The following is a 26,440-nucleotide window of genomic DNA, read 5'->3' as shown; positions in this document are numbered from 1 at the left end:
TAACCACTTGGCCACGGGGCCAGCCCCTTTTGTCACTCTTAATGCAGCCCTTCTCCACCCCTCATGCCCACCCTCAGCAGATGTCTTTTTCTGCTGCTTCACACAATACATGCCCTCAGGGAACATTTATCATCCAGCTGGGGCAATGGGGCCTTGCCATGGGAATGTGGAATGATGCAGTTTTTAAATCATGAAGACAAGTCCGAGAGGAGAAAAGCAGCCCACACATCGTGGCCCAGGGAAGGTACAGACCACGAAGGCTGTGTGTCCAGAGGAGAGAGAGGTGGCTGTGCCCCAGCACAGGCAGGAGAGGCCCTGGGGCAGGTGGAATCGGTGGCAGCATCGTGTGGTGGGGATCTCGGGCTTTGGGGCCAGACACCCACAGCCATCCCTTGTCATTCACTCGTTCATTCATTCATTCATCACATCTTCATTATGTTCCAGGCAGGATGCTGGGGTGTTGGAAATACAGCAGTGAACAGACTCCCTGGGGAAGTCAGACAATAAGCAAGTATGAAGATCACAGGCTGGGACAAGGGCTCGGAAGGAACACCAGGGTGATGGGATAGAGGGGACCTGGGGACAGGAAGGACATCCTGAGGAGGTCGGGGAAGAGCATCCAGGTAGAGGGAAGGAAGAGCCCTGAGGCGGGGAAGCACTTGTTGAGAATGAGAAACAAAAAGGAGGCCATTGGGGCTGGAGGACGGTAACAATTTTTACAATTTAGCTCAAGAATTAAATTATTCTGAAACGCCTAATGGATTTGAGGAGAAACCCACAAAATCATAAAGTGCACCATTCCGTATTATACGCACCTCAAATACTGAAAGTGAACTCTTGTTCTGTAACCCTGAAACTGAGCGGGTGCCTGGTACGGCAGGCGCTGGCTCACTGTGTTTGTTCTCATGTGTCAGCTCACTTAATCCTAATGACAGCCCTGTGGACACGTCCTACGACAGATGGGCAAACCAAGTCACAGACGCACACCACCCAGGGTCACATGGCTGACAAGTGGCAGAGGGGAGTTTAAACCCATGCACTCCAGCTCCAGGCTGTACTCAGCCACGACACCACACGGCCTCTCACGTTTTCTTCCCTCCAAGGCCCAGTCTGTGTGCAGTTATATCAAGAAGCCTGTCTTGGACTCCAGTCTCTTCACTATTTCCGAGTGCTATGATCTCAAATGATACCCAGTATCTACAGAGCCAATGGTATTGGGCTGCAGCCTCAGGAGGCACATTGCCTCCTCAGCACCCCTGCACCTTCTGGCTTCACTTTTGTTTTTTTTAGTCCAATAGCCCAGCGGTCCAATGGTTCCAGCATACATGATATGAAAAACCCTGGACTCTTGTTCTAGTGTTTTTGTTTTGTTTTGTTTTTGGTGAGGAAGATTGGCCTTGAGCTAACATCTGTACCAATCTTCCTCTCCTTTGTTGTGGGTTGCTGCCACAGCGTGGCTTGATGAGTGGTGTGTATGTCCACACACGGGATCCAAACCCAGAAACCCCGGGCCGCCGAAGCAGAGTGCACAAATTTAACCACTATGCCACCTGGCTGGCCCCTGGCTTCACTTCTGATTCTGAACCAAAGGACTTCTTCCACACCTCCTTCTACCAATTATTATCTCTCCCAGGGCCTCAGTTTCCTCACCGGTGAAATGGGCTGCTGTGAGCCCTCAAGGGATGGAAGTGGGTAGGGAGCCTTGCTCAGCCCATCCCTTGCTTCCCCTTCAAAGACCCAGAAAGTGTCAGAGGCAAGAATGAAGCAAAGCTGTTCATTAGGAATCAGGCTGCTAATCAGAATTCAGTCACACTATTTTCTAGAACATACCCATTTCTGAAAGCAAATGCTCCATTGCCAGGCCCTCGGGGTAGGAAGTAGATGCCAGACCACCATCTGGAGAGTGGAAACCACGTCTTCTGACTCCTGTGCAGCACGTTCCCTGGCATGGGGGCCCAGCGTCACCTGGGTAGGGGAAGGGAGACATGATCTGGGCCAAGGAAGGGACAGGGAGCCAACAGGCATCCAATGGTCCCAAGCAAGCAGGATGCTCTGGGCATGCCACCTCCAGCCTTGGTGTGCAGGGATGCTGGGACTGAGTCCAAACAAGAGGGGAAGGTGCCAGGGACTTGTCACTGCCACATCCCCTCTTCTGGATCCTGGCCCTATACTCCATATGTCTTACCCCTGGTGGATGAAGGAAGGTTGACAGCCAGAGTCGTCTTCAGACTGGGAGGTGGCAGGGAGCAGGGCCATGAGCCGCTCACAGTCTGGAAGGTCTATGTGGGGGTAAGCCTGGCCAATGTGTCCACTGGATGCAAGGACAGCGAGTCCTCATCCTGCTCAAATGGCTGTCCCAGCCTGACTCAGAATCTGGCCATCACATGGTCCCTGCCTTGTGTGCTGAAACCACTCCCCAAGCCCGTCACTTGTGATCAGAGCCCATAGAGCCACCTCTGTTCCCTCGCCTGCCTTTTAAAGAGAGGCAGTACAGCCTCGTGGTTAATGCTAATGGCTTGGGCTGGATCCCACCTATTCTGTGAGACCTGAGCAAGTCACTGAACCACAATGGGCCTCAATTTCCTCATCTGTAAAATGAATTTAACAATGGTATCCTTGGGCAGGCCCAGTGGTGCAGTGGTTAAGTTCGCATGTTCCACTTTGGGGGCCCGAGGTTCCCCGGTTCGGGTCTGGATGTGGACCTATGCACCGCTTGTCAAGCCACACTGTGGTAGGCATCCCTCATATAAAGTAGAGGAAGATGGGCATGGATGTTAGCTCAGGGCCAGTCTTCCTCACAAAAAAAAAAAAAAAGAAAGAAAGAAAACAAAAATACCCCAACAATAATAATGGAATCCACCTCAGAGGGTTGTTCTGAGCATATGTAGGTTAGTACTTACAACAGTGTAGGGCTCATTGTGTAAGGTAGCTCTTGTTATCATTATTGTTACAATTATAAATGCTCATCCTCCTGAGGACTCTTCCTCAGCCCTTATTGCTTTTCGACACCTCCAGAGGGCTCAGAGACAGGCTGGACAGGGCTCTTGGTGACACTTGAGACAAGTGTTTAGGCACATTTCTGAGGGCAGGGGCATCCTCAGTGTTCTGGACAATGCCTGGCACGAGTGGGCACTTGATATATACTTACAGAATGAATGAATGAATGAATGAATGAAGTGCTCTGTGGGATGCCTAAAGGAGCTAGCACGAGTGTTAGTTAGAATTTTTCCCAAGGGACTATTTCTTGACTATTTCTGGGCAAGACTGCAACGCTGAAAACTTGCCTTTCAAAGGCTGTGTGCTCTGTCAGCCAAGAGGGGACCCGCAGCTCTGCCTCTGCTTCTGGCCAGGTCCCAGTTAGCTGCACGGCCTGAGGCTGTCGAGAGCAGAGCCTCGTTTCTCCTGATAAGAATAGCAATACCCACATCCACAGGGGTATGGTCAAAATTACTGAGATGGCGTGTGAAATGTGCCATGAGCTTCACAAAGGAAAAACCTGCTATTACCATAAAGCAAAATTATTAAAAATGTACCAAAAACATATGGAGTTAATGGGGCTGTTAATTTATGGAGGACAAAGTATGCCTCTCGTTCAGTTAGTTTCATAGAGGCCAGGTTACGGCATTAACAGTCAGCCCTCTGAAGACAGAGCAAATCCGTTTTATTCACTGCAGGTTTCAAATGGAAAGTCAAAATAGCTGTCCTCATCTCCTCACCAGCTTCAAGAAAACTCAGTTTAGTTTCCTGAGACTTGGCACGGTTTGGAAGAGAACTCCAGGGCCACCATGAGTGGCTGTTAACCATAGAGATCTGGCAACAAAGGGCTGACAAGTCAAGGTTGTCCTCTTCCTGACAGGCATCCTACACACAGAGCAGCTGGCGTCTGCACTCAGGTCCCTACTGGGAGGCTGCTGATGCGCTGAGGTCCACACCCACAGCTACTGGCATCCAGCCCTGCCGTGATACTGCCACAAAAAAGGTGCTGACATTCTAAACATCCCTTAAAAGACTCTCAGGTGTCAATCCACCTTTCCCCACTGGACCGCAGCTTCCATTTGCTTCCAAATCCAGCTGTCTGGAAAAAATCTTGAAATGATGCTTAAACAGTGAGCTAAGCCCCATTTTCTGTGAAATACAAAGGAGCAGAGTCCAGAATCACTGTTACAAAGTGAAGCTACAGGCAGTTCAGTACGGGCTTCGTGACTCAAAAGCGTGCCTTGATACAGCATTTTCCAGGGTGGTCTCCATGAAAGGAAAGTAAATAAGTGACACCAGGAAAAAGAAAAAGTTGGTGGCCATAAGTCTGGGCGATTCTGAATTAAACAGACTTCTTTACTGCAGGACTTCTCAGAGCCTTTAATGTATCAATATGTATTGCGAATCTCTAAGAGAAGATTATAGTATGCATGATTCTCAAATTTTGACTCAAGTTTGACCAGGAATCACTTTTTATTACCCCTTGCCTCAAAGCCAACAACTCAAGGAACTAGAAAAACTGCTTATTAGCACAGCAAACTTTTCCACAAAATAGGCCTTTTGACCTACCATCAAGTGCAAACTAAATATTACTCTTGTTTCCCTGTAAACACAGGAGGCAGCCAGAAGGCACCAAAGCTTTTATTCTGACTCAAGTTATTGCCTTCAGCTTTTCAAAATAGTTTGTCCTGTTGGACCAAAGCCACTTGAGGGATTAATCTTCAACAAGTAGAGTAATCGGCCATCGGCAAGCGGGTCTCCTACAAATCCAGAGTTTGGCCAGCGGTGGAGCACTGTGAAATGGCACAGGATCGTGGAACTTACAGCCTAGAAACATCACTCACTGCATTCACACGGTGGAGCCAGCCTGACGTCCCGGCTGGGCCCGTGGGTCAAAGTTTATGGCGGCTGCCTGGGCAGAAGGTCTCTTCTTTAAGCACACATCATGTGGTGGAGACTGCTAATTGTCTGCCCACCATCCATTCTCCCTTGCTTGCATAGACTAGAACCCCTGATTTTCAAGTGGGCTCAGGAATATGTAGAATAAAGACTTCATTTCTTAGGTTCTAGCTGTGGCCATGTGACTACGTTTTGACCAATGAAAAGTACATGGAAATACTGAGCGACAACTTCCAGGAACCCTGTGTTATGACAGCCGACATGGACCCTTTGGCTTCCCCTCACCCTTTTCTTCAAGCCTTTCCCCTTCCTGTAGGCTAGAATGTGGAAAATGGCTGGTACTTAAGCAGCCCTCTTAGACCACGAGGTGGAAGCCAGTTACTGAGGGTACTCGAACAACAAACGCGATGGAACCCTAGACCCTGACACTTTGTGAACTGGACCATTCACCTCTCGTCCCTTTTTGTTGTCGTTATTAGTGCCATTGCTTCTGACTCCTAGCGACCCTGTGTCCAGCAGAGCGGAACCCTGCCCAGTCTTTTTCTCGCCATCCTCTCACCTTAGCCGTATCAGACATTGCTCTGCTGCTATTCCTTCAGTTTTCATGCACAATTTTTGGGGAAGTTGATGGGCAGGTCCGTCTTCCTAGTCTGTCTTATTCTGGGAGCTCTGCTAAAACCGGTCCACCTTAGGTGACCCTGCTGGTATTTGAAACACCAGTGGCATAGCCTCCAGCATCACAGCAACATGAAGCCACCACAGTATGACAACCGACAGATGGATGGTGTGGTTCCCTGAGGGGGAAACGAAGCTGGGCTGTGGTGGGTAGAGTGCCAGACTTAACCACTAGACTACCAGGGCTGCCACATTCCTTTCACTTGAGAAATAAATTTCCCTCTTCGTTAAGCTCTTGTGGGTTTTTTGTCACAGCTGACTTAAGTGTCAACAAATGCAACAGATAGCACTTCAATTTTTTCTCATTGGGTAATAATTTTAAACTTTCAGAAAATTTTCATGAATCATACAGCAAATTCTGGTATATCCTTTATCCAAACTTGCCAGTTTGTTAACATTTTGCCACATTTGCTTTATCATTCTTAATCTCTCTCTCTCTCCACACACATTTTTAACCATTTTAGAGGGAACTACACACATCATGCCCTTTTACTCTTAAATACTTCACTATGGACAAGGACAAGGACAAGAGCTCCCACATAACCACAGTCACCATATTCAGGAATTTTATCACGGATACAATACTATTATCTATAATTCATATTCCGATTTCACCAATTGTACCAATAATGTTTTTTCCAGTCCAAGATCCAATCAGAATCATGCATTTACTTGTCATGCCTCTGATATCAATGTTTAAGGAAATATTTCTTGAAAAAAAGAAAGAAGAAAAAATTTCAAAATTAAAAAGAAGTCATATTGTTTGCCTACCTAGCTTCTTGACACTTCCACCTTCTTCCTCTTCAAAATTCAGGAATCTGCCGTTCTTCTGCTGTGAAGCTCAATTCTAGGCCCCCTCATGCAGCAGCTCCTCCCAATGCATTTTCCCTAATCTACCATACACCTCCTTCTCCCATTATTCCCGATCCAGCTTCCAGGAGCTCCGCCGGTGGTGGTCACAGCCGAGCCGTCCTTCCTGCAGGGTTAGAAATTCTCACCTACGCAGCAGTCAAGGGCAGAGAACGCTGCACGTGCACACCGTTTCCAATGGCTGCCTGATGGAATCAACACACCGGAAAAACTTGCACAGGCACTTGACGGAGAGGCGGGAACGTGGATCAGTTAAGCCTCCTGAACGTAACCAGTCTTTGAGCAGTTGTTAGAGGTTTTGTTCAGATACAGCAGCAATCAAAATCTTGAATGCGCTTGATAAAGGTGACTTAGGACATATGATTTATTCACCCTTGAGAGTTTGTTTTCATCGTCTCTGTCTTTATGGCAAGAGCCAGACTTGCTGATAGCCTACCTACCGAGGTACAGCGGAACTCTCGACATCTTCATTGAGCTTATTCTTCAGGCACCAGTCATTTACTTGCATTTTATAATGAAAAGAAACAATTTTTTAATCAATGAAATTAATTAAGAGGAATAGGTCAGTATATATTATTAAAATAACGGCCTGCTCTCAGAAAACAGTTACTGAGGAATCATGGTGTTGGTGGGCTGGCCGCCCCCCTGTTGGGAGGGAAGCCTGCCCAATACATGAGCTCCTTCCGACACCCTTGGTGGGCCTGATGACGACCCATGGAAGCCCCACTCCTAACGACAACCCCACCCGGGAGAGCCTCATAGCCCTTCTCTCTCCATGCACCTTGGGTCTTGGCCAGAGTCTCACAACCAGCTGGAAAGAATAAAGGGGCCTCGCGGTGGGGGTGGGGGAGCCGTTAAGTTTTTCTGTCAAATGAAGTGCATTGACTGTACTTTCAGAGAAGGACGCTGTCTTTGCAGAATTGCTGGCGCATCTTCAAACTCCACTTAGGATCACCGCAAGTGTGAGGAGAAAGAGAAAGAAGACCACAGGCAGTGCAAGCATTTCCACTGAGGATGGAGGCCTTGTTGAAACAGTTCTTGACCGTCTTGCTGTCGTTGCTGGTGGGTCTCTGCGGCCTGGCACTTTAGGTACCCTCACTGGATGCTGGGATTACTAATGGCTGACTAGTTTAGGGCGGGAACGGATTTCCAGGCAGTCTTCTTCAGGCCAGAAGGTAGAGAGAGGAGGTGTGGCGGAGGGCAAGGAGGAGGCAGGAGCAATAACCCACTGAGCAGGATCGGCAGCTAGGCTGCTCCCACCTTGTGACCTGGGACGTCTGGTTCTGTCCCTCCCGTGGCCACCGTGAGAATGTCATCTGCATCTCTTTTTTAGGACTTGAAACTTGACAATGGAGACAGCAGTGCTCTGCCTTCTGGGCCTTTCCAGCTCTCCTGCCTCCACCCCTAACCCTTGCTTGTGAGACAGGCACATGTGCATGTGAGGGAGATACAGACCCTTCCCCAGACCCGAAGTGTCACTCTCCCCTCCAGCCACAGCACCATGCATTCGCCCATCAGGAAATTTTAAAAACTTGCTTTAATCTGGAACCACAACATGACAGGAGTCATTCTTCACTGTGCTCAGATTAAAATTCTCTCTCCTTCTGGGGCCCTGAGGATATCTCCCCAAGGAACCCTTCTCCCTTCCCATGTTCTAACTCACCAAGCTCCCTCTCTTCTGCACCCTTTGCTCTGCTGTCCCATCTTCCTGGAACACTCCTCTTCAGATCTTCATACTGAGGTCTCGAAATGTCACCTCCTTGTTTCTTCTCAAACTGTCCCATCTAAGGAGCACCTCTACCCCTACCCACTTCTGAGCCTGGGGGTTCTCCATCCTCTCACGCTGTTTTATCGCCACTCATCACTTCCCCGGAGGGTGGGCACGGCGATGCTGCTGTATCTCCCGCATTGGACACGGGGCGGGCACATGACAGGCATTCAATATGCATCTTGTGCTGAAGGAGCAGTTATGCTCTAACCCAGAATCCCATCAATACAGACACCGTTCCAGGGGATATCGGGAGTGAAAATCTCCTGAAAATGGAGCATCATCAGCTCCCTCCAGGAAGTGTTTTCAGAGTCAGTTAAAAATCACTGTGATGGACTAATGTCCTCATTTCTGAAAAAAAAAAAAGTCAGTGATTGAAAAAAGAGGGGGAGGGTGGAACTAAAAAAATACAAGAGAACATAACAACCAGGTAAAATGTGCACATAATTTCCATTGTGATTCCACAAACTAACCATAAAAAGATGCTTTTGAGACAATTAATTTGAATATAGGCTAGGTATTAGATGATATTTAAAAATTATTGTTAATGTCATTAGGTATGATAATTGTATGGTGGTTATGTTTTCGGTTTTTTTTTAACGTCCTTATCTGTCAGTTATCCACACTGAAACATTTACAGGTTAAATGACGTATCTGGGACTTGCTTTAAAATATAACAGTGAAAAATAAAACATAGCAGAAAGTTGGGGGGTGATGGACAAGTCTGGCAAAATGTTGATAATTGTTGACACTGGGTTTGGATTCACTATAATGTTCTTTCTACTTTTGTGTAATTTTGAAATCTTCCAAAAGGAAAACATTTTAAAAGTCACTGAACCTATGCTCTCCAACCTTTGAACTAGGATGTACCATCTTTTTTCCTTTAGTTAATTCAGTGCTTACTTAGTGAAACCCTGCTATGTTAAAAGCATTGAGGTAGGAACTGTGAGGGGTCCAGAGCTTACATAAGACATGATTAAACATCATATATGTACGGGATAAGTTCTATAGTGGTTTATATTCGGCCAATTGGGCATGGAAGACCCTCACTCTTCCCACATGCTGGATATGTTAATCTGTAGCAAGCTTGCCACACCCCTTACTAATGAGACGATCTTGGAGAAGCTACTTAGCTTTTCTAAGCCTCTGTTCCCTCATTGATAAAAAGCAGCTATGGTAGCAATCACTTTGTGGGCTGGTTACAAGTATTAAGTAAGATAATAATAGGCCTAGCCTAGCACCTGCCTAGGCTATTGATAAGAGATCAATCAGAATAGCTAACATTATTATCCGTTTACGAGCAGCCCACTAGTAGCCCTTTGTGCGGTTAGAAGAAGGTGTCCCTTTCTCAGGGCTGGCACAGCTATGAACAAGGGTGAAGGGCTTGGTAAGTGGAGGACCACTGATTCCCTTGTGTGGGGCTCAATCTGTACATCTTATGTAGGGGCTCTGAATAGGTTTCCCAGGCTCACGCTGCTTGCCCTCAAACTTCCCAAGAGGAATAAAAGCTCCAGAGCTTGCCCAGAGTTTAGCACATGGGTGGATGTGCTCAGGACTCAAAAAGCAGATGCTTGGTGCTAACCAACCTGTGTCTGGGGGTTGTTGTGGCAGGACTGCAGGGTTAAAAAAAAGCATCTACACAGCAGATGTTTTGCAACTAACTTCCCCCAGCAGTGCCCCCTCATACCCACTCTGTTCCTCCACCAGCCTGAAGCACACCAGGCTGGGTCATGTTAAATGTACCATTCCTAGTGCTCAAGGAATACCGGGCAATCCCACTGATTGATATTAAAATTTTACTGTGATTTCTCCTAAATGGTGGTAACAGGGATAGTGACTAACGTATTAATGTAGATTAATTTGCTTGTTTCACTTGGAACGAAAACTCCTTTATCACTGGGCTTGATTAAACCTCATCTTGTTTTGTCTCCTCTTTCTTCTCCTCCTCTCCTCCTCCTCCCTCTCCTCCTTCTTCTTTAACTAAAAGGCTCACACTGTTAGCCCCAACAATCAGGCCATTCACTTCAGCACGTATTTTTCTACGCAGTGGATTGAAAAGTACCATCCACATCCCAGCTGCAGGCGCCATTAATGCGTCCATGGACAGTCACACAAGCACACAACTGTTTGTAGATGCAGATGAAGCTAGAATGTGCCCGCCCATGTGGATGCCACTGTGCAGAGACACATGCCTCACACGTGCGAAGTAACGTGCCGTAAGGGAAAACGTACTTGGTTCACGTGTACCATATTTAGGCATGGATAGATGCCACGCACAGACGTTCAAAAATAAAAAATTTAAATTCATTCCAATTACAGACTGTCTGGAAGGCCAGAGAAACATTTCACAAAGTTGCTGCTTTTACCAACGTTATAGCAACATTAAAATCTTTACAAATGCTATGGTTCAGGGATATCTTTTTGAGTAAAAAGCCCCATAAATACATATACACTCACAAATACGTTATACACACATAAACTTGTATACATTTATAAAACTTGAATTACACCAGAAAAATGACAAGTAAAAAAAATGCTGCCTCAAATAGTGAAGTGAAATTAAATCAAAATTCACATACCAAGATAGATTGTAATAAGCAGGGCATGTTACACAGTGTATCCTTGAGAAATCTGATAACTAAGACTGTTGCCTCTCAGATAACAAGCATAGGGATAACTTTAAAAAGCAAACCAGATGTTAAATCTATACATTAAAGTGTGGTGTGTGAGTCTATATTTCCTGAGGCATGCCAATCACAATGATACATTTCCTTCAAGAATCTACTTGAAATATTGGCCCCAACTGTGTCAATAATAGCACCCTCTCTGCTTTGCAATATAGCTTGATTTCTTGAGGAGAACAAGTTGCCTCCACTATTACAGAATTTATATCAAATGAAAATCTTTTGAAGAATTTCAAAGAAGTGCTAGATCAGAGCAGGAGAAATCAACACTTTGAGAATGTACTTTAAAGACCCTTTAACAATGCAGTTCAATCAACCGCTATATACCTTTATGCTTCCTAATTTAAGAAACATTATTTTAGATTTCTAAGTCTGTAAACAGTGAACTGGTTTCAGTTGAGAAAATGGAAAATTAACATTTTGAGTTGTTTCAAAGAAGTCTCCACAGTTTTCATCTCAATCAATCATGATTATCCAATATAGGTATTATTAAGGTCATTTACTTCTAACTCCATGCTTCCCACTGCCTGCCTTTGGTCACTTTATAGCTATATGCATTTTTTTTCTAGTTTCAAAAGCAACATATGCTCTTTGCAAAACTTCAATTATCATCTATTATCCTACCACACAGAAATGACTACTTAGCAATGTAGCAGAATGCCAGATGGTTTTCTGGACAAACATATTTTTAAAACAATGCTTATTAAAACAAAATAATTCACAGTAATTTATAAATTCTTTTTACCTTCCTACCAATAGCATATCATGGAAAGCTTTCCTTATGGAAGTATTTAGTTCTAGAAGCCCAGTTTTTGGTGTATGGTTGCACAGTAGGCTAGGTAACGGATGGAGCATAATTTATTTAACCAATCCCCTAATGTGGGCAAATCAATATTACAAACAAATGCACATACACCTTTGCAAATTTTTCCTATTTAAAAAGTTTTCTTTACATATAAGTAGCCCTCTCTCTCTATATATATATTTTAAATCATCATAGATAAATCGAGTTGAGTAAATGACAAGGAAATTGGCAAAGGAGCCTTGGAAAGTAGATGTTTTTATATTATGTGTTACTCAAGCACTTACATATTTTGTCATTTTCTATGCTTCTGAACCAGAAAAACTGTAGAAGAGAAATTCTGGCTGGAGGAATTCAGGAGCACTTTCAACAACCTCTGCGACTCTAGGCCCACTGGGGGACAGAGCCCAGGCTTGTCTCCTTCTCCCTCCATCGTGTGGTTTGTGAAGTTTTGACCAAAGTCTGCGTGCATCTCTCCTCTCCTGCGCTCTTCTCGGGGCAGCTGCTCCCCTTCCTGCATGCTTCCTACGGGAGGCGTAGGCCTCTCTGCACCCCATCGTCTTATGCTTAACCCCAGGGGGAGAGGGAATTCAAGAGCTGAGAAATATCCCCTGCTAATTCTAAGTATGGCACTGAACTGAAAACAAGTAACTTGTTAAAGATTCCGAGAATCAAATATGAAAACTGAGTAAGACTTCAAAATAAACATTGTTTCTTTGCCATTTTGTTGGACAGCTTTTTATCCTTCCCTAACACAAAATTTTCATTCAGGGCTTCTTTCCATGTTGCAATTTGCCATTGCATCATCCTCATGTCATGGTATGTGTTTCAATGGGCTGTTTGTTTAGAGACTTTTTTCCTTTTCTTATTGCCAAATTCTGTGAACAATGAATTACTTCAGTGGGAAACTCCATACCATCTTTGTGGAAAGATCATGTGTGCAATTGTATTCCTTTGTGGTTTCATTCGTTTGGTTGTGTGTTATAAAAGAAAGCATTTAAAAAATACAAAATAGATAGCCCAGTTTAAAGAGAAATCGAATCCAAATGTGCTCTTTTCCTCTCTGGGCATTGTACTGTTGACCTTGAGTATGAAGTCACCAACTGCAGGGCTTAGGGAACTTGACTGAGGTCAGACACCTAGTAGCTAGTGGAGTCAAGGTTTGAACGCAAACATTCTGGCTGCAGAGTCCAAATTCTTGATATTACTATCTGGTTGATTTCACCACACACACCCAGCTCTGTGGTTAGGCAAAAAGTTAAAAAAATTAACAGCCTCTACTTCAGAGGAGGAATTTAATCTGAGGTCACCAGACAGACTCCTGGGAGGTAGAAGCACACCAAATTGAAAGCCGGAGATTTAAGTGAAAACTCTGTATTGAACGGGAGGCACTCCAGATTCTGTTCCCTCTCATGCTTCCAGAATGGTGGGAATCAATTTTATCTATCCAAAGCAGATGTACTCTTAGGAGACTTCTTAGTCTTAGAGGAAACCAAATGCCCCCATTAAAGAGAAATCCTCCCAACACTGCGTTTTGGGGTCTCCCAAAGAAAAACCTGGCTCACAGCCAGATCATTCATCAAAAGAGACCCACTGATTTCCAAACCCTCCAGTCACATAGAGACTGCAGTCAAACGTTTTAGAGCCTCACTATAAGTATGCGTGGACAATCAAAGATTACTAGATATTTGAGAAAAGGGAAAGTCTGAAATGAACAAGCAGGAAAAAGCAACTCAGAGGCCACAGAAACCATACAGGGAGTAGAAGAAAGGTTTTAAAAAATCTACTATATTTAACATCTTCAGAGCCAAAAAAAGAGATGATATTGCATCTATGAAATGATAGGATATTTTCTAAAAATAAAAGAACATGAATGACACCTTAGAAATTAAAATTTTGAAAATGAAAGCTCTCAATAGCGTAAAAGGTAAGAAAGCCGGGAGATCAATTCAAATGGTGTAATGTTCAGCCAACTGGATTTCTAGAAGAGATAACAGAGGAAATAAAAGGGAAGAAGTCAGCAAAGTGAAAATAGAGTGCATTTTCTCAGAAATAAAAGGCATGAGTTTCCATATTAAAAAGGGCCAAGTGATCAAAATAATTAATGAAAAAAAAACCCCTCAAATCTTGGCAAATCATCATGAAATATCAGAATACATGGGGAGAAAAAACAGTTCACATGGAAGGAAATGGAGACAGGGAATGCCAAAGGACTTCCCAGCAGCCATAGTGGAGAGCAGGCTCAGAGGAGCCTTCAAAATTCTGAGGAAAAATGATTTTCACCTGGGGATTCTATACTCAGCCAAACTCTGAAGTGTGTGGTAGAATAAAGACACTTTCAGATAGGCAAGGACTCAAAATCACCTTGCATGCGCCCTTCCTTAAGAAACTGCAGGAGGATATATTTCAGAAAAGCAGAAGTAGATCAAGAAAGAAGAGATACGGGTACAAGAAAAGAGAATCCAATACAGGAGAGGCAAAAGCAAGTCCCAAACTACCGCACCCCGGGAGTGGAGCCTGACAGTCCAAACTGGAGTGGGGCTCAGGTGTAAGGGAGGGTGGCCTCAGAGCAGAGGTGGGAGAAGAGGAAGCAAGAAAATGTTTAGAATTTTTAAATTAAAAAAACGATCAATAATCACGTGACATATCTGCTGGAGCATTTAAAAAAAAAACATTAACAACAGGGCTGGAGAAAATCTAACAAAAAAAAATGAAGCAACTATTTGCTTTGGATAAAACAAAATGCAATATATAAAAGGAAATACAATTGTAGTAAACTACTTGGCCCAGCAGTGACAATATGTATATGGTCATAAGAATATAAATAGTGAGTTAATCAAGACTTGTACTATATGGGGCTGGCCCGGTGGCGCAGCAGCTAAGTTTGCATGTTCTGCTTCTCGGCGGCCTGGGGTTCGCCAGTTCGGATCCCGGGTGTTCACATGGCACCGTTTGGCAAAAGCCATGCTGTGGTAGGCGTCCCACGTATAAAGTAGAGGAAGATGGGCAGGGATGTGAGCTCAGGGCCAGTCTTCCTCGGCAAAAGGAGGAGGATTGGCAGTAGTTAGCTCAAGGCTAATCTTTCCCCCCGCTCCCTCCCCCAAAAAGACTTGTACTATAACTAAGTTGCAGGGAAAGAAAGGGAGAAAATAGAGTGTAGGAGAGGAAGCTAAATTCTCATCTGTGACTGAGAGCCAATAGATGATACCTAAAATTGATCAGAAAATAGTAATGTATGTACATTCAAGGAGATTTCAGGAATGATATACGCGAGCCTGGTGATATTGGCAGCCTCCAGAGAGAGAATTAGGGAGGCTGCGGTCCAGGGTGAGAAGGAGACTTTTCATTGTTTTTATCCTTTTTTTCTTTTGAATTTTGAACTATGTAAATATATTACCCATTTGAATAAAAATAAGAAATAGCAGAAAGAGGATGATTTTTAGAAACGTGGAAACAACTGACAGAAGAATGGCTGAGAACGTTGAAAGGGGTTGTCTGTGGGAGAAGGACCGTGGGGTGGGGCGGTAGAGACATGAGAGACTGCCGTATTTAGATACAAGCTTTGAAAAATACTATTTTGCTTTTTAAATTAAGTGCATCTATTTATTTATATAAATAAAAAGTTTAAACAACATTAAAGTATGAGAAATGCTTTTTAGGGAGAAGCTAGTTTAATTGTACAGGTAAATTAGGTGGGTGAAAGAAAACTTGCCACAGTAAGGAATTCCTGCAGGTGTCAACTCTGAGTGAACAACTGCCAACGTCCTTAACAACACTTTTCTTTCAAAGACTTTTTGTCTAAAAAGGTACAGTATAAAGTGGATTTGTAGGTGAATAATAAAAATAAATATAACAAATCACAAAACAGAGATATGTTTTCCAGGTTTCTCTACTTTGTAGCACGTGTTTCCAAAGTATGTGACATGCATTATGCTTCTTAGAGAACCAATATTCTACAAATTTCAGAAATTTACAGAAACCACCTAATTGCATTAAATCAACTAAACAAAGTAGTCTTAAATGTAGCTACATACACTTGGGTAGCATAACAGTTATTTTCTCCATAAGTTGTCGGAAAAACTGGGTTCGTGCAAGTTTTTAGAATTCTGCCTTTAAAAAAATCTTACCCTTAAGAAAGACACCCTTTCATCCTTCAACTCTGGAGAGCATGGTACACGTCTGAAGCCCTTCCTTTAATACACTTGATCCTGTGAAAACTGATCACTTGGGCACAAGTGGCCAAAGGAAGATTATCTAAGTGGCATCATGATTTCAAACTCTGTTGTCTGTAGGAGCTGCGTCACTGGGAAGAAGAGTCCTTCATATTAGCAAGGTGTCATTTTAACTGAAGATTGCAATGACAGAGACCAATGCCTGCCATCCCACTTGCTCTGCCACAGTTCAGAAACTACTGTTCTGCATTTACTCATTCACTCATTGTGATGGTTAATTGCATATGTCAACCTGATTGGGCCACAGGGTGCCCAGACATCTGGTCAAACATTACTCTAGATGTCTCTTCAACAGTGTTTTGGATGAGATTAATATTTTATTTTATTATTATTATTATTTTTGGTGAGGAAGATTATCCCTGAGCTAACACCCATTGCCAGTCTTCCTCTTTTTGCTTGAGGAAGATTCACCCTGAGCTAACCTCCATGACAATCTTCTTCTATTTTTTTTTTTTTTATATGTGGGACACCACCACAGCATGGCTTGATGAGCAATGCGTAGGTCCATGCCTAGGATCTGAACCCGTGAACCCTGGGCTGCCAAAGCGGAACATGTGAACTTAGCCACTATGCCACCAGGCCAGCCTGATATTAATATTTTAATTGGTAGAGTAAGGCCAACTGCCCTCCATAAGGTGAGTGGGCCTCATCCAATCAGTTGAAGGACTGAACAGAAAAGATGGACCCTCTCCTGAGTAACAGAGAATTCACCAGCAGACTGCCTTTGCACTTCATCTGCAACACTGACCCTTCCCACCTGATGGCTTCTGAACTTGACCATCAGCTCTCCCTAGTCTCCAGCTTGCCCTCCCACCCTGCAGACTGGACTTGCCAACCTCCATAATCACGTGAGCCAATTCCTTATAATAAACATCCTATTAGTTCTTTTGTCCTAGAGAATGCTGACTAATGCACTCACTCAAGCAAATATTTACTGAACTTGTACTATATGCCAAGCAGTAAGCCAAGTGCCAGGATAAAGAGATAAAACTAACGTCCCTACCTTTGAAGATTTAGGAATTTGGCAATAACGTAGACAACAAACAGTTTCTCCTATGAGTAAGCTGGCAAAGTTGGCCCCACACAGAGAATGTGCACATGAATTTCATTTAGGAGCTTGAGGCCACATCAGGCTTATTCATGATTACAGCCTGACCAAGTTTGCCCAAGCATTTGGTTTTTCCAGTCTTGCCTTGTCTATTTTTTCCAGTGGATGGAAACTTCCAGGAAAATACTACAACTTTCCACTTCCTAATAATAAGTCAGCCGCAGAGGATAACAGTGCATTTATTTGCTGGTGGTCCATGGAGTGACCCTTACTTACACTTCTGTGTGTGTTTTACACACAGTTTACCACCTTGGAATACCGCCCAACACTCAGTCATCTAGGAAAGTTGTTGGACCTGCCTAGTGGTGGTTGGCTTGTGAGAACTAGATGACACAAAGAAAACTAAGCGTACTGCTCGTGTCTGTGAGGGTTCTTTGAGCTTGAACCACTCACTAATTAGGGAATTCTAGTGAAACCCAAACTGGGAAACAGAATATTCCAAGGGATTCTGCTGTGTGTCATATCATATGTCGAATGTACTGGAAAGATCAATGGCTTTAAAGTCAGACAGGTCTGAGTCAAACTTCTGCACCTGCTTCTTAGTAGCTGGTGACCTTGGAGAATTTATCCAACCTCTCTGAGCTTTGGTGTTCTCACCTCTAAAATGAGGACAACAATACCTTGTCACAGGATTCCTGTTAGGACTGAATGGGGTCATGGATGCACAGTGGCAAGGATGGTGCCTGCCATGTAACATACATGCTCAATAAATGGAGGTTACTTTTTAACACGGAGCGTTGGCGGATCTTTGATCCGTCTCTGTGCTTGTAGAAGCAGTAGCGGTTGGTTATAAACACTTGCTTGCAAAGGGTTCCTGAGGAAAGGAAGGATTACAGTCTCTGTTTCAAAATTTTTTATTGAGCTTTTTTTAGAACAAAGGACCCATTTTAGCTCAAAGTACAACAAAATCTTTGTTACTCAGAATAGTAGAGCATGGGCAGTGAATGGATGTGCAAAGAATCTGGCCAGTGAAGAGTTAATTCCCATTGGCCAGAGGACCATGCCTGGTCCCCTCTCCCTCCTGGGGAAACGTAAATACGAATGAAAAAACAGAAAGTGGAAGATGCTATTGTTTGTGAGGCAGAGATCCAGCCCCCAGCCCTCCCCTTCTCCCTTTAAAAGTGAAGCCTGGAAAACAATCATCTAAAAATCCTAATACTAACTCACAAGACTGATTCGTTTTCCTCTGGGGAAGCTAATAAGATCAGTGATCTTGCTGGGTTATCTCAGAAACGCTTATTCCCAGAACCTGGGCGATGGAGGAGTGTCAGATAACATAGCTTACTCTGCTCCGTGATTATGTTTAATAAAGACGAACTCAAAGGAATTGGAGAAACGGGGGAGGGAGAGAGGGGAGAAAAATATTTTGCTCAGACGGGTCATAAAAAGACTTTTCAAAACGATAGTGTGAAGATTACGACTGACTCATATTCTAAAAATTGCACCAAACAGTTCTGGAAAATTGTAAAATAGAGATGTAACAATGGAAACAAATTACTCATTGCCAAACCGAAAGCATAGTAAAGTTGTAACTTTTACTTAAAATAGCTAAAAATAAAGGGTTGTGGGGAAATGTCCAAGAAGAATAATACACTGGTGGAAATTAGGTGATCTTATATGTTGAATAAAAATCTTTGAGTACTGAATTTTCACAAAGTTCATCTGTCATAGAAGTAACTGGCAGTCACAGCTTATTAATCATTAAACTCAGAGCTACTGTTAGTTTTCCAGAAAAGTTGGAGGCCAATGGGATGCTGACCATAGATTGCAGTTAATTGACAAATCATCCTGAGAGATAGTCTACTCACAGATTTAGAGGAGCACATTGAAATTCTGTTGGACTCGTTAAAGTACTAGAGTTTGAATTACAGACACAAAAGAGAAGAAAAAAAATCCAAGCAGAGATTCCAACGGTCATATAGGAATTTGGAAAAATTCATTGAGCTTTTCATATAAATGGTACAAGAAAGCTTTCATTTCCTAAAGATTCTGCATTGTCTTGGGATTCCATAATGTCATGGGAACAAGTCAAAGTTCTTTGATATTGAAGTTGGGTGGAGTCTCATCATTTTGTCTTGCTAACAGTGCTCATCACAGGTTAATCAGTGGTGTGCCATTTACAGCGCTGGACCCTTTACGTCAATTCTCTTTATTCCTTAAAACAACGCAATGGTTGTCCCCATTGACAGATGAGGAAACTGAGACTGCATGTGAAGCAAATTGCTCATGGTCACACACCTTTGGGATACAAATCCCAATCCTCTGACTCCAGAAAGAAGGCCTGTCTTCTTGCATTAACTATCAGAAATGAGTAACAAATCCACGCTCGTTCAGTCTTTTGAGCCACTGCTTAAGCTGTTTGCCTTTAGGTGACAAATACCTCCACCATCTCTGCTTACCCTTCCAGTTCTGGAATATTCCTCAAAGCCCTGGAGCCACCACAGAGGACCCAGATTATACCTACAAACATCCATGTCCCCCTTTCTAGCCATGGCATGGAACAGACTCTCTGTCACTTGTTCCAGCTTCTGATCAGTGAGTCTAATCCACCTAACACTTTCTTTGTCATCTTCTTTATCTGTTCTTTCTTCTAAACATGATAGCAAGAGCTAAATTTTTAAATTGTCCTATGCTTCCTTCTTTTTTATACTTAGTGGTAGAAACAGTAATTATTTAATAGATTTAATTTAAAATTTTCTGCATTTTTGTTGCCCATCATATATAACTATACATTAGAAGAATAATTTACTTTTTGGCTTGCCACTCTATGATGATGAGAATAATCTACTTTAAAATAAAACAAAATTTCCAATGGAATTGATGTTATTCTAAAAAAAATTATAGTTTATAATATTGCATCATGGAGCTCTACTAGTATTCTTATTAATTTCACATAACAAGAATCTTAGATCCTGCAGGACGGAGATGAAATGAACAGTCATGACTATACCACTGCATTTTCTCTAACAATATCAAATTTACCCTTAATCAATTTTTCTACCGCCATCATGAAGAAGTTTGAAAAAATGGATTGGAGTTTTTCCTTCTCTCTCTGCTCCTGGACACACTTCAACAGATCTTCTGTTAGGAGTGAATTTGCCAAAAAGAGCCAACAGGAAGGTTCTAGAATCGAAAGGCAACCAGATAAACTACCTCAAGGAAAAATACAAGCTGCTTGTGTAAACCCTGGTAGACAGCCTGTTGGCCAGGATTCTCCATAGGCAACCAGTTTTACAGGCCAGAAATGGGCAGAACTTGATGTTCCAGGCGCCAGAGCAAGGCAAGTGATGTATTTAACAACCAGGCTGGGCCACGGCAGGAAGACAGACAGACGTAAAGTAAAGCTGAATCCAAAGTACACTCTTCAGGTTGGTCCCATGACTAAACGGAGACGGGAGTCGGAGGAACCTTGTGTACAGCGCATTCTTGGGCCACAGTGCCCAGGCTGTGTGGTGTCTGAAGTGAGGCAGACCTTCAAATGGGCCTCGTAGCACCCATCTTACATCCTAGTCCTTCCAAGCTGGTCCCCCGCTGGTGGCAGAGGCTGATGGGGTGGAATGTGTTCATCTAGGATTCCAGTAAAGCATCAAGCACTTTTTTCCTGCGGTCATTAGGAGAGAGGACGATTATGCCAGGGAAGAGCATCTCGGGCCCAGCCTAAGGCCTTGGCAGCTCAATATTAGGGCTGATGTGGCTTTTGCCTCTCCAAGAAACATATTTCTGGGTTTGGCAACAGAATGCAACCAAACACCTGGATCCCATTTCCTTCCCTTATCTCTGGCTGATTCTACACTCAGACTTCAAAACTCCTTTCCTTCTCACTGATAGGCAAATCTTTGGATCACAGGCCCTGCTTTTTTGACCTTGGAGAACCATCGGTCTGGCAAAAGGACTGAAGACAGAATGGCCATGGCTTGAGAGGTTTTTCATAGCCCATAGAGGGGAGCCTGGCACCTGTCTAATCGCCCATAGCCTCTGGGAAGTGAAAATGGGCAGCTGCTAAAGAATGCTAATTTCATTTATGCGTAGTGCCATCTTGCTTAACAAAGGTGTTTTGAACAAAACTGGCTTCTGCTCATCATGCTGGGCTAAGTGCTCATCTCCTCTGTGCTGAGTCCTTGTCACCTTGCACCCACAGGTCTCTGTGTCAGCCTAGAAGACTCCCTGCGCCCCATCATTGGGAAAGGAGGGAGGTACCACCCTGGTCTTAGAACCACAGTGGGGGAAACGACCAGAGAGAGGCAGGTGTTCTGCCTTCCTGTTGCTTCCCCTGCCCCCAGCCTCCAAACAAAATAACAACAGCCCTAACCCAGAGAGAGGAGGCAGGGGGAATCCAGCCCAGTCACATTTTTAGGTCCCCTGAATTTTTTCTTCTTTTGGCAAAGTTCTTATCTAGGGAAAGTGGTGTTGAATGCCTCCTCTTTGCTCAGAGACATACTATCTTCCATTGCTTGTGTAACTGAGGGAAAGCTGGAGGGAAACTGAAGAGATGTGTGAACTGGGAACTTCTGAAACCAGGCTTCAACATCAGTGCTGCTTATCCACATGCACAAGCCATGATTTTTTTTAACACCAACCCAAAAAACACAACAAGCCAGCTCGGGACAGTTCCCAGGCCTCCCGCAAAATGGATCAAGCCTCCCAATCCCCATTCACACCCATCTCCATGATCACTGACCACCGAAGGGAGCTGGAGAGCTCTGGGTGGTAGACGTGGGGGAGGGGGCAGGTATGGTTACCTCCTACTTCAGGGCCCCATGCTCACTATCCCAATCTCCAGGGGTCAGCCTCCTTAACTTGCAGTTGCAGGGTGGGAGGGAGGTTATGGAACTAGAGAATTTTCCTTCATTCAAACAATCCAGAGAGATCTACTGAGGAGCAGATACTCAGCCAAGCAGACATGGGCCTTCAGAAAGAAAGAGGCCAAGAAATATTTGTTTACGTTAAAAAGAAAGCATAAAAAAACAGAACTCAAGCTAGCAGAGGCCCTGGGAGAGCAGCTGGTCCAGCCCCTGCTCCTCGCCGCACAGAGAAGGCACAAGGCTATGGCTGAGGCGGCCTAATCTGGCCTGTGGGTCCGCTCCAGCAGGTGTGTTTTGCTTGGCAAGCACAATAAACTTTAAAATGTTTTAATTAGTTGCCAACCTTTGAAGTTCTGGCGATTTCATATTAATAAATAAAAAACTAGATTTCCAGATTCCCTGATAAAGCAGAAGATCTGGCAAAGCAGGTTGACATCCACGTGTGGATCACAGCTGCCCTGCCTCATTGACCCCATCAGCCCCGGTCCTCCTCCGGCACCGATGCTCCCTGCTGGCCGCTGCGGAGATGGGCTTTGCCATCTTAGGCATGACCACAATGTTTCTCTACTCAGCGTTTCACCTGGGGGCTCTGACAAATATCCATGCCCCAGCTTAGTTAAGTCAGAATCTGTGCTTGGGGAGGGAGCCGGGCCTTAGAGGAGTTTTAAAGTCCTTGCGTGATTCTAACAAGCAGCCTGGTTTAAGTGGGGGGGTGGGGTGGGGGGTGGCTAGACCATGAAGAGCAGGTAGTAAATTATTCTCTTCTTGAAGCTCCTCAGTGGCTCATTTCACTCTTTCACCATTTTAGAAGTTCCTCATTATATCCTATCAAAGTCTAATTTTCTCCTACCCCATCCTTCTCAGCACCTCATACGGCCTCAGGGTTTTTTAAAGCTTATCCTCTTTCTGCTTCACTAAGTTATTTTAGTTGCTCCATTCTGAACCCCTCCTCCAGTTACTCCACATTCTTTTTAAACTACAATGGACAAAATTAGAACCAGTACCCTAGGCATTATTTTACTAGAGTAGAATATAGAGAAGAATTCAGTAGAGATCTTTACTTCTAGTTTATCACGTCATACTTAATATCTCAGAATCATTAATTTCTTTTCACAATGCTTTTTTTACTTAGTCATCATCTGGTTTTGTTAACAAGGAACTATTTACAAAAACTGAGAAACCACACTCCAAGATGGAAAACCAAGATTTGGGCAAATTAAAGCATGGAATATCAAGCCTCATTTTCAGGTTAGAGGGGCATCAACCCTCCCCAGGGCGATAACCTGATACGCAAAATTAAAGGGGCCATATGCATGTTCCTAGTAGTTCCATAAACTAACTTATAATCAATAGGTTAGTCTGTTTTTAGGCAATTTCTGAGTTAATTTAACTGCTTTTTTGAGGGCTGTGATTTAAAATTTTTCCATTTTGTAGGCTTTTCCTTTCTTTCCTACTTGTTCCCATTAAGATAATCCTCAACTGTCAGGTTATAACAGAAAAGCTGCTTAGTGGGAGACAGAATTGGAAGACCAGCACAAATCTTAGCCTATCTCCATGAGATATTACTTTGTTATGCCCATTTTACAGATTAGGAAACCGAGGCCTGGAAAGTTTAAGCAGCTTGCCCGCAGTTGACTGTCCACGCGTCCAGGATCAGAGGAGTCCTGGCTCTGGCGGGCCCCTTGGAGAAGGTGAAGCCTTCCATGGCCATCAGCCCCTGATGCTGGATACCAGACACCACATCAGGAAACCAAGCCTCAGAGACGCGGAGTTAGGCTTCAGATCTGGCAAGAGCAGACTGCGTCTGGGTATCACACATTCCGGCCTGAACCAGAAGGACGTGGAAACGCACACAAAACGTTGACCATGACATTCAGGAACTAAGTGACGTTGTTAAACGCTCCTTGGAACACCTAGGGAAAAGCCAAGGTTCTTGAAGAAATGTATAAACCACGGAGAGACCCTTGCCAGATGCCAGCTCTGTAAAGTTGGAAATCTTGTCCAGAAATAAATATAGAAACGAAGTTGAACTTCAAGATTCCCTCTAGCAATCGATAGTAAGAAAAAACCCCACATCCCTTCACACTCATACTTTGAGGAGAAAGGAGAAGGAGGGAGTGTTGGTCTTTTCGCCTTATGTCTGGTCTCCATAAAATGTCTGCCCTGTTAGAACACAATATGTGAGGAGGGGAAGGCAGGAGCGAGCTCCGGGCCCTGAGGCTCTGAAATCCCAAACGCGCTGAGATCCCAAAGGAACCCGGTGGCGCCGCCCTCCCGGGCCGGGACCCTGGGGCGCGCGGTGCTCCGGGCCGCGCCACCGCACCGGGGTCCCTGCAGGATGGGCCGCGGTGGTCACTGCGCGGCGCACAAAGGTCTTCCCGGGCGGGAAAACACTGGCCTCACCTCATTGTTTCTATCCAACCGTAAAATGCAGCTTTTCCCCTTCCTCAAAAAGGACCCGAGGGACTGGGGGCCCGAACAGGGCTGTTTACACTGGCTGCCTACCCCGGCCCGAGGTTCATTTCTTTGTGCATCCGTCCCCAATGCACAGGACCCGTTCCCACGCCATGCGCTAGAACCCGGGCGCTCCAGCCCCCTCCAGCAGGCGCCCGGGTTGTCGCCTCCTCGCCGCGCCAGCGCGCACCAGGTCCAGACGAGGCGTGGCGACGCGCGTCGCGAGGCCTCCCGCAGCCCGATCCCCGCGCGCCGGCCTCGCCTCCCGCCGCCTTTCCGTCCCGGCGACCGGCCTGGAAGCCTCGGAGACGAGCCGCCTGCCAGCGGCGTGGGGCGCAAGATACTCACGTCTCCAACTGTTTCCGCGAAGCGCGCGCACTGTCCCCGGCCACCGGTAATTAGCAAGAAGAGAAAGGGCTCCGGGAGCCGCCTTTCAGCCAAGTGATAAGCAGGCGGCCAGCTGAAAGCCCCTCATTTTCTGCAAGCTCACTCAAAATGCCCCTCGGTGTCGCCAACGCAGCTGCCAGGTTTAATAACCATGTCAGACAGCCCCTCCCCCCTAAAGAGACACAGAGATGACAGGCTGGGGACTGAAGTCCGCATGTTCAACAGCAGTCACCCTGCCTCAGCCCCCGCGATGCCTCAGCTAGAATGACCACGCAGGGATGGACTAGGAAAAGGTTTAAATGTCAGCCTTGACCTAGGAATTATCTGGAAACCTCAGTTCTTTCCTATTCGCTCGGAGCATAAATCTGATACTCTTCCCTATGGTATTTGGGAAACAAAACAAGAGACGGGTGCCTTTCCAGTGAACCTAGTCTGCGTCTTAAATGTACTTAAAGGAATGCAGCAAACCTCAGTCCTGTTTATACTTGATTTCTGGGCATTGGTGGGATATCCTGGCACTATGCAAAGCGCAGGAAGCTCAACGAATTGTTTCCCTCCCGTTTTAGTCGCGCATACGAACGCTCCCGCCTCTGCAGAGGATGCTGGCCAGCAGAATCTTACTGTCTGGCGGGGCTCCTTTGCGGATCCTCCTCGACCGGGACCATCTCCAAAGCGCGGACGGCTCCTCAAGAGCGACAGGATTTTATCAAGCCGGAAGGAATTAGTGGTTCTGTTTTGCAAGTGAAATATCCCACCGAAAGAAATGCTTTATAAAAAAATATACGCATAACCGATCCAGGGCGCACAGCCCCCTGGCGGCCACGCCCCGCGGCCTCCCCTGGCCCCGCCCCGCCCCGGAGGCTCTTCCCACAGCGGCCCCGCCCGCCGCACCTGTCCTTGCGGGGAGTGGTTTCTGTGGAAACACGGGTGAGCAGCTTCTCCCTTAAGACGCGCCGTTACCCTGACAACTGCAACTAGCGTTAGGCAGTCCCGGAGGGATGGCAGTGCACGCCGGCTTTAAATCACAGATTCAGAGAGATTCCAGAGCGTGGCCGGGCAGAAAGAGGGGGCAGGGATGTTTGGGAAGGGACGCGGAGCCGCGCGAGCCTGCGTGTGGGTGGGGTTAGTGGGCATCGCGGACCCTCGGGGTCCGCATGCTCACCCCTCCCCCGGAACAAGCGAGTTTATAGTACTTGGTTTTAGAATGAATTCCATCATTCGCTTCAACATATTTACTTTTCTCTATTCTGCTTAAGATACTGTTTAAAAGTTACTTTGCCTGCACTGAGCACTAGCTAGCTCCTGGTACAAGTGAGGAGAGGCCCATAAAGATGTGTGGAGCAGAGAGGGGATCTCATGGAAATAATATTTAACTGTGGATGATCTTGTGCACAGCAACTCAAGAGTTGTTCCGGATACAACTTTGCACTGTCAGGCTATGGTGAATACATGGTTACAAAATTAAACTCGTTATTTCAGGTGAAAGTTTAGGTGGGGAAAAGGGGAAAGGTGGACCAGAATATCCACATTTGTTAAAAATTTAAATGTTCATATGCCAGCTTGTTACTTTTGGGTATGGACATTTTATACTCATCAAACCACAAATAAGTACTAAAAACTAAAATGAAGCAAGTTAATGAGCTTTGCGCAAGGCACACAGGATTGCATACAAACACATGCATACCCCAAATTGGTTTCTCCTTGCTGTAAACTGTATATTTCATATCTGAGTTATTAAAAATTAAAAATCAGTGGCATATTTGAATTAATGAGATTTCACTGT

General features: G+C 44.9%; 1 protein-coding gene across 6 annotated transcripts in view; it reads right to left on the bottom strand.

Annotated features, from left to right (window-relative positions):
- The window catches only part of TRIM2 (tripartite motif containing 2), a 151,105-nt gene extending 125,614 nt beyond the window's left edge, over positions 1 to 25,491 (bottom strand). The window contains exon 1 of one of the 6 annotated variants that reach the window (XM_044767090.2): positions 25,279 to 25,491. Coding sequence is in view for 1 of the 6 variants with exons in the window: in XM_070504921.1 (XP_070361022.1) it covers positions 1,831 to 1,896 (66 nt within the window). In the remaining 5 variants the exon portion in view is untranslated. Of the gene's footprint in view, positions 1 to 1,830; positions 1,961 to 24,618; positions 25,012 to 25,278 lie in introns of those variants that run through there. The other 5 variants (XM_070504929.1, XM_070504925.1, XM_070504923.1 and 2 more) reach the window with 5 other exon arrangements.
- Between the last annotated feature and the right edge of the window lie 949 nt (positions 25,492 to 26,440).

This window comes from Equus asinus, chromosome 3 (genome assembly GCF_041296235.1).
Source record: "Equus asinus isolate D_3611 breed Donkey chromosome 3, EquAss-T2T_v2, whole genome shotgun sequence".
Lineage (NCBI taxonomy): Eukaryota > Metazoa > Chordata > Mammalia > Perissodactyla > Equidae > Equus > Equus asinus.
This window is presented reverse-complemented; position numbering and strand designations above follow the sequence as displayed.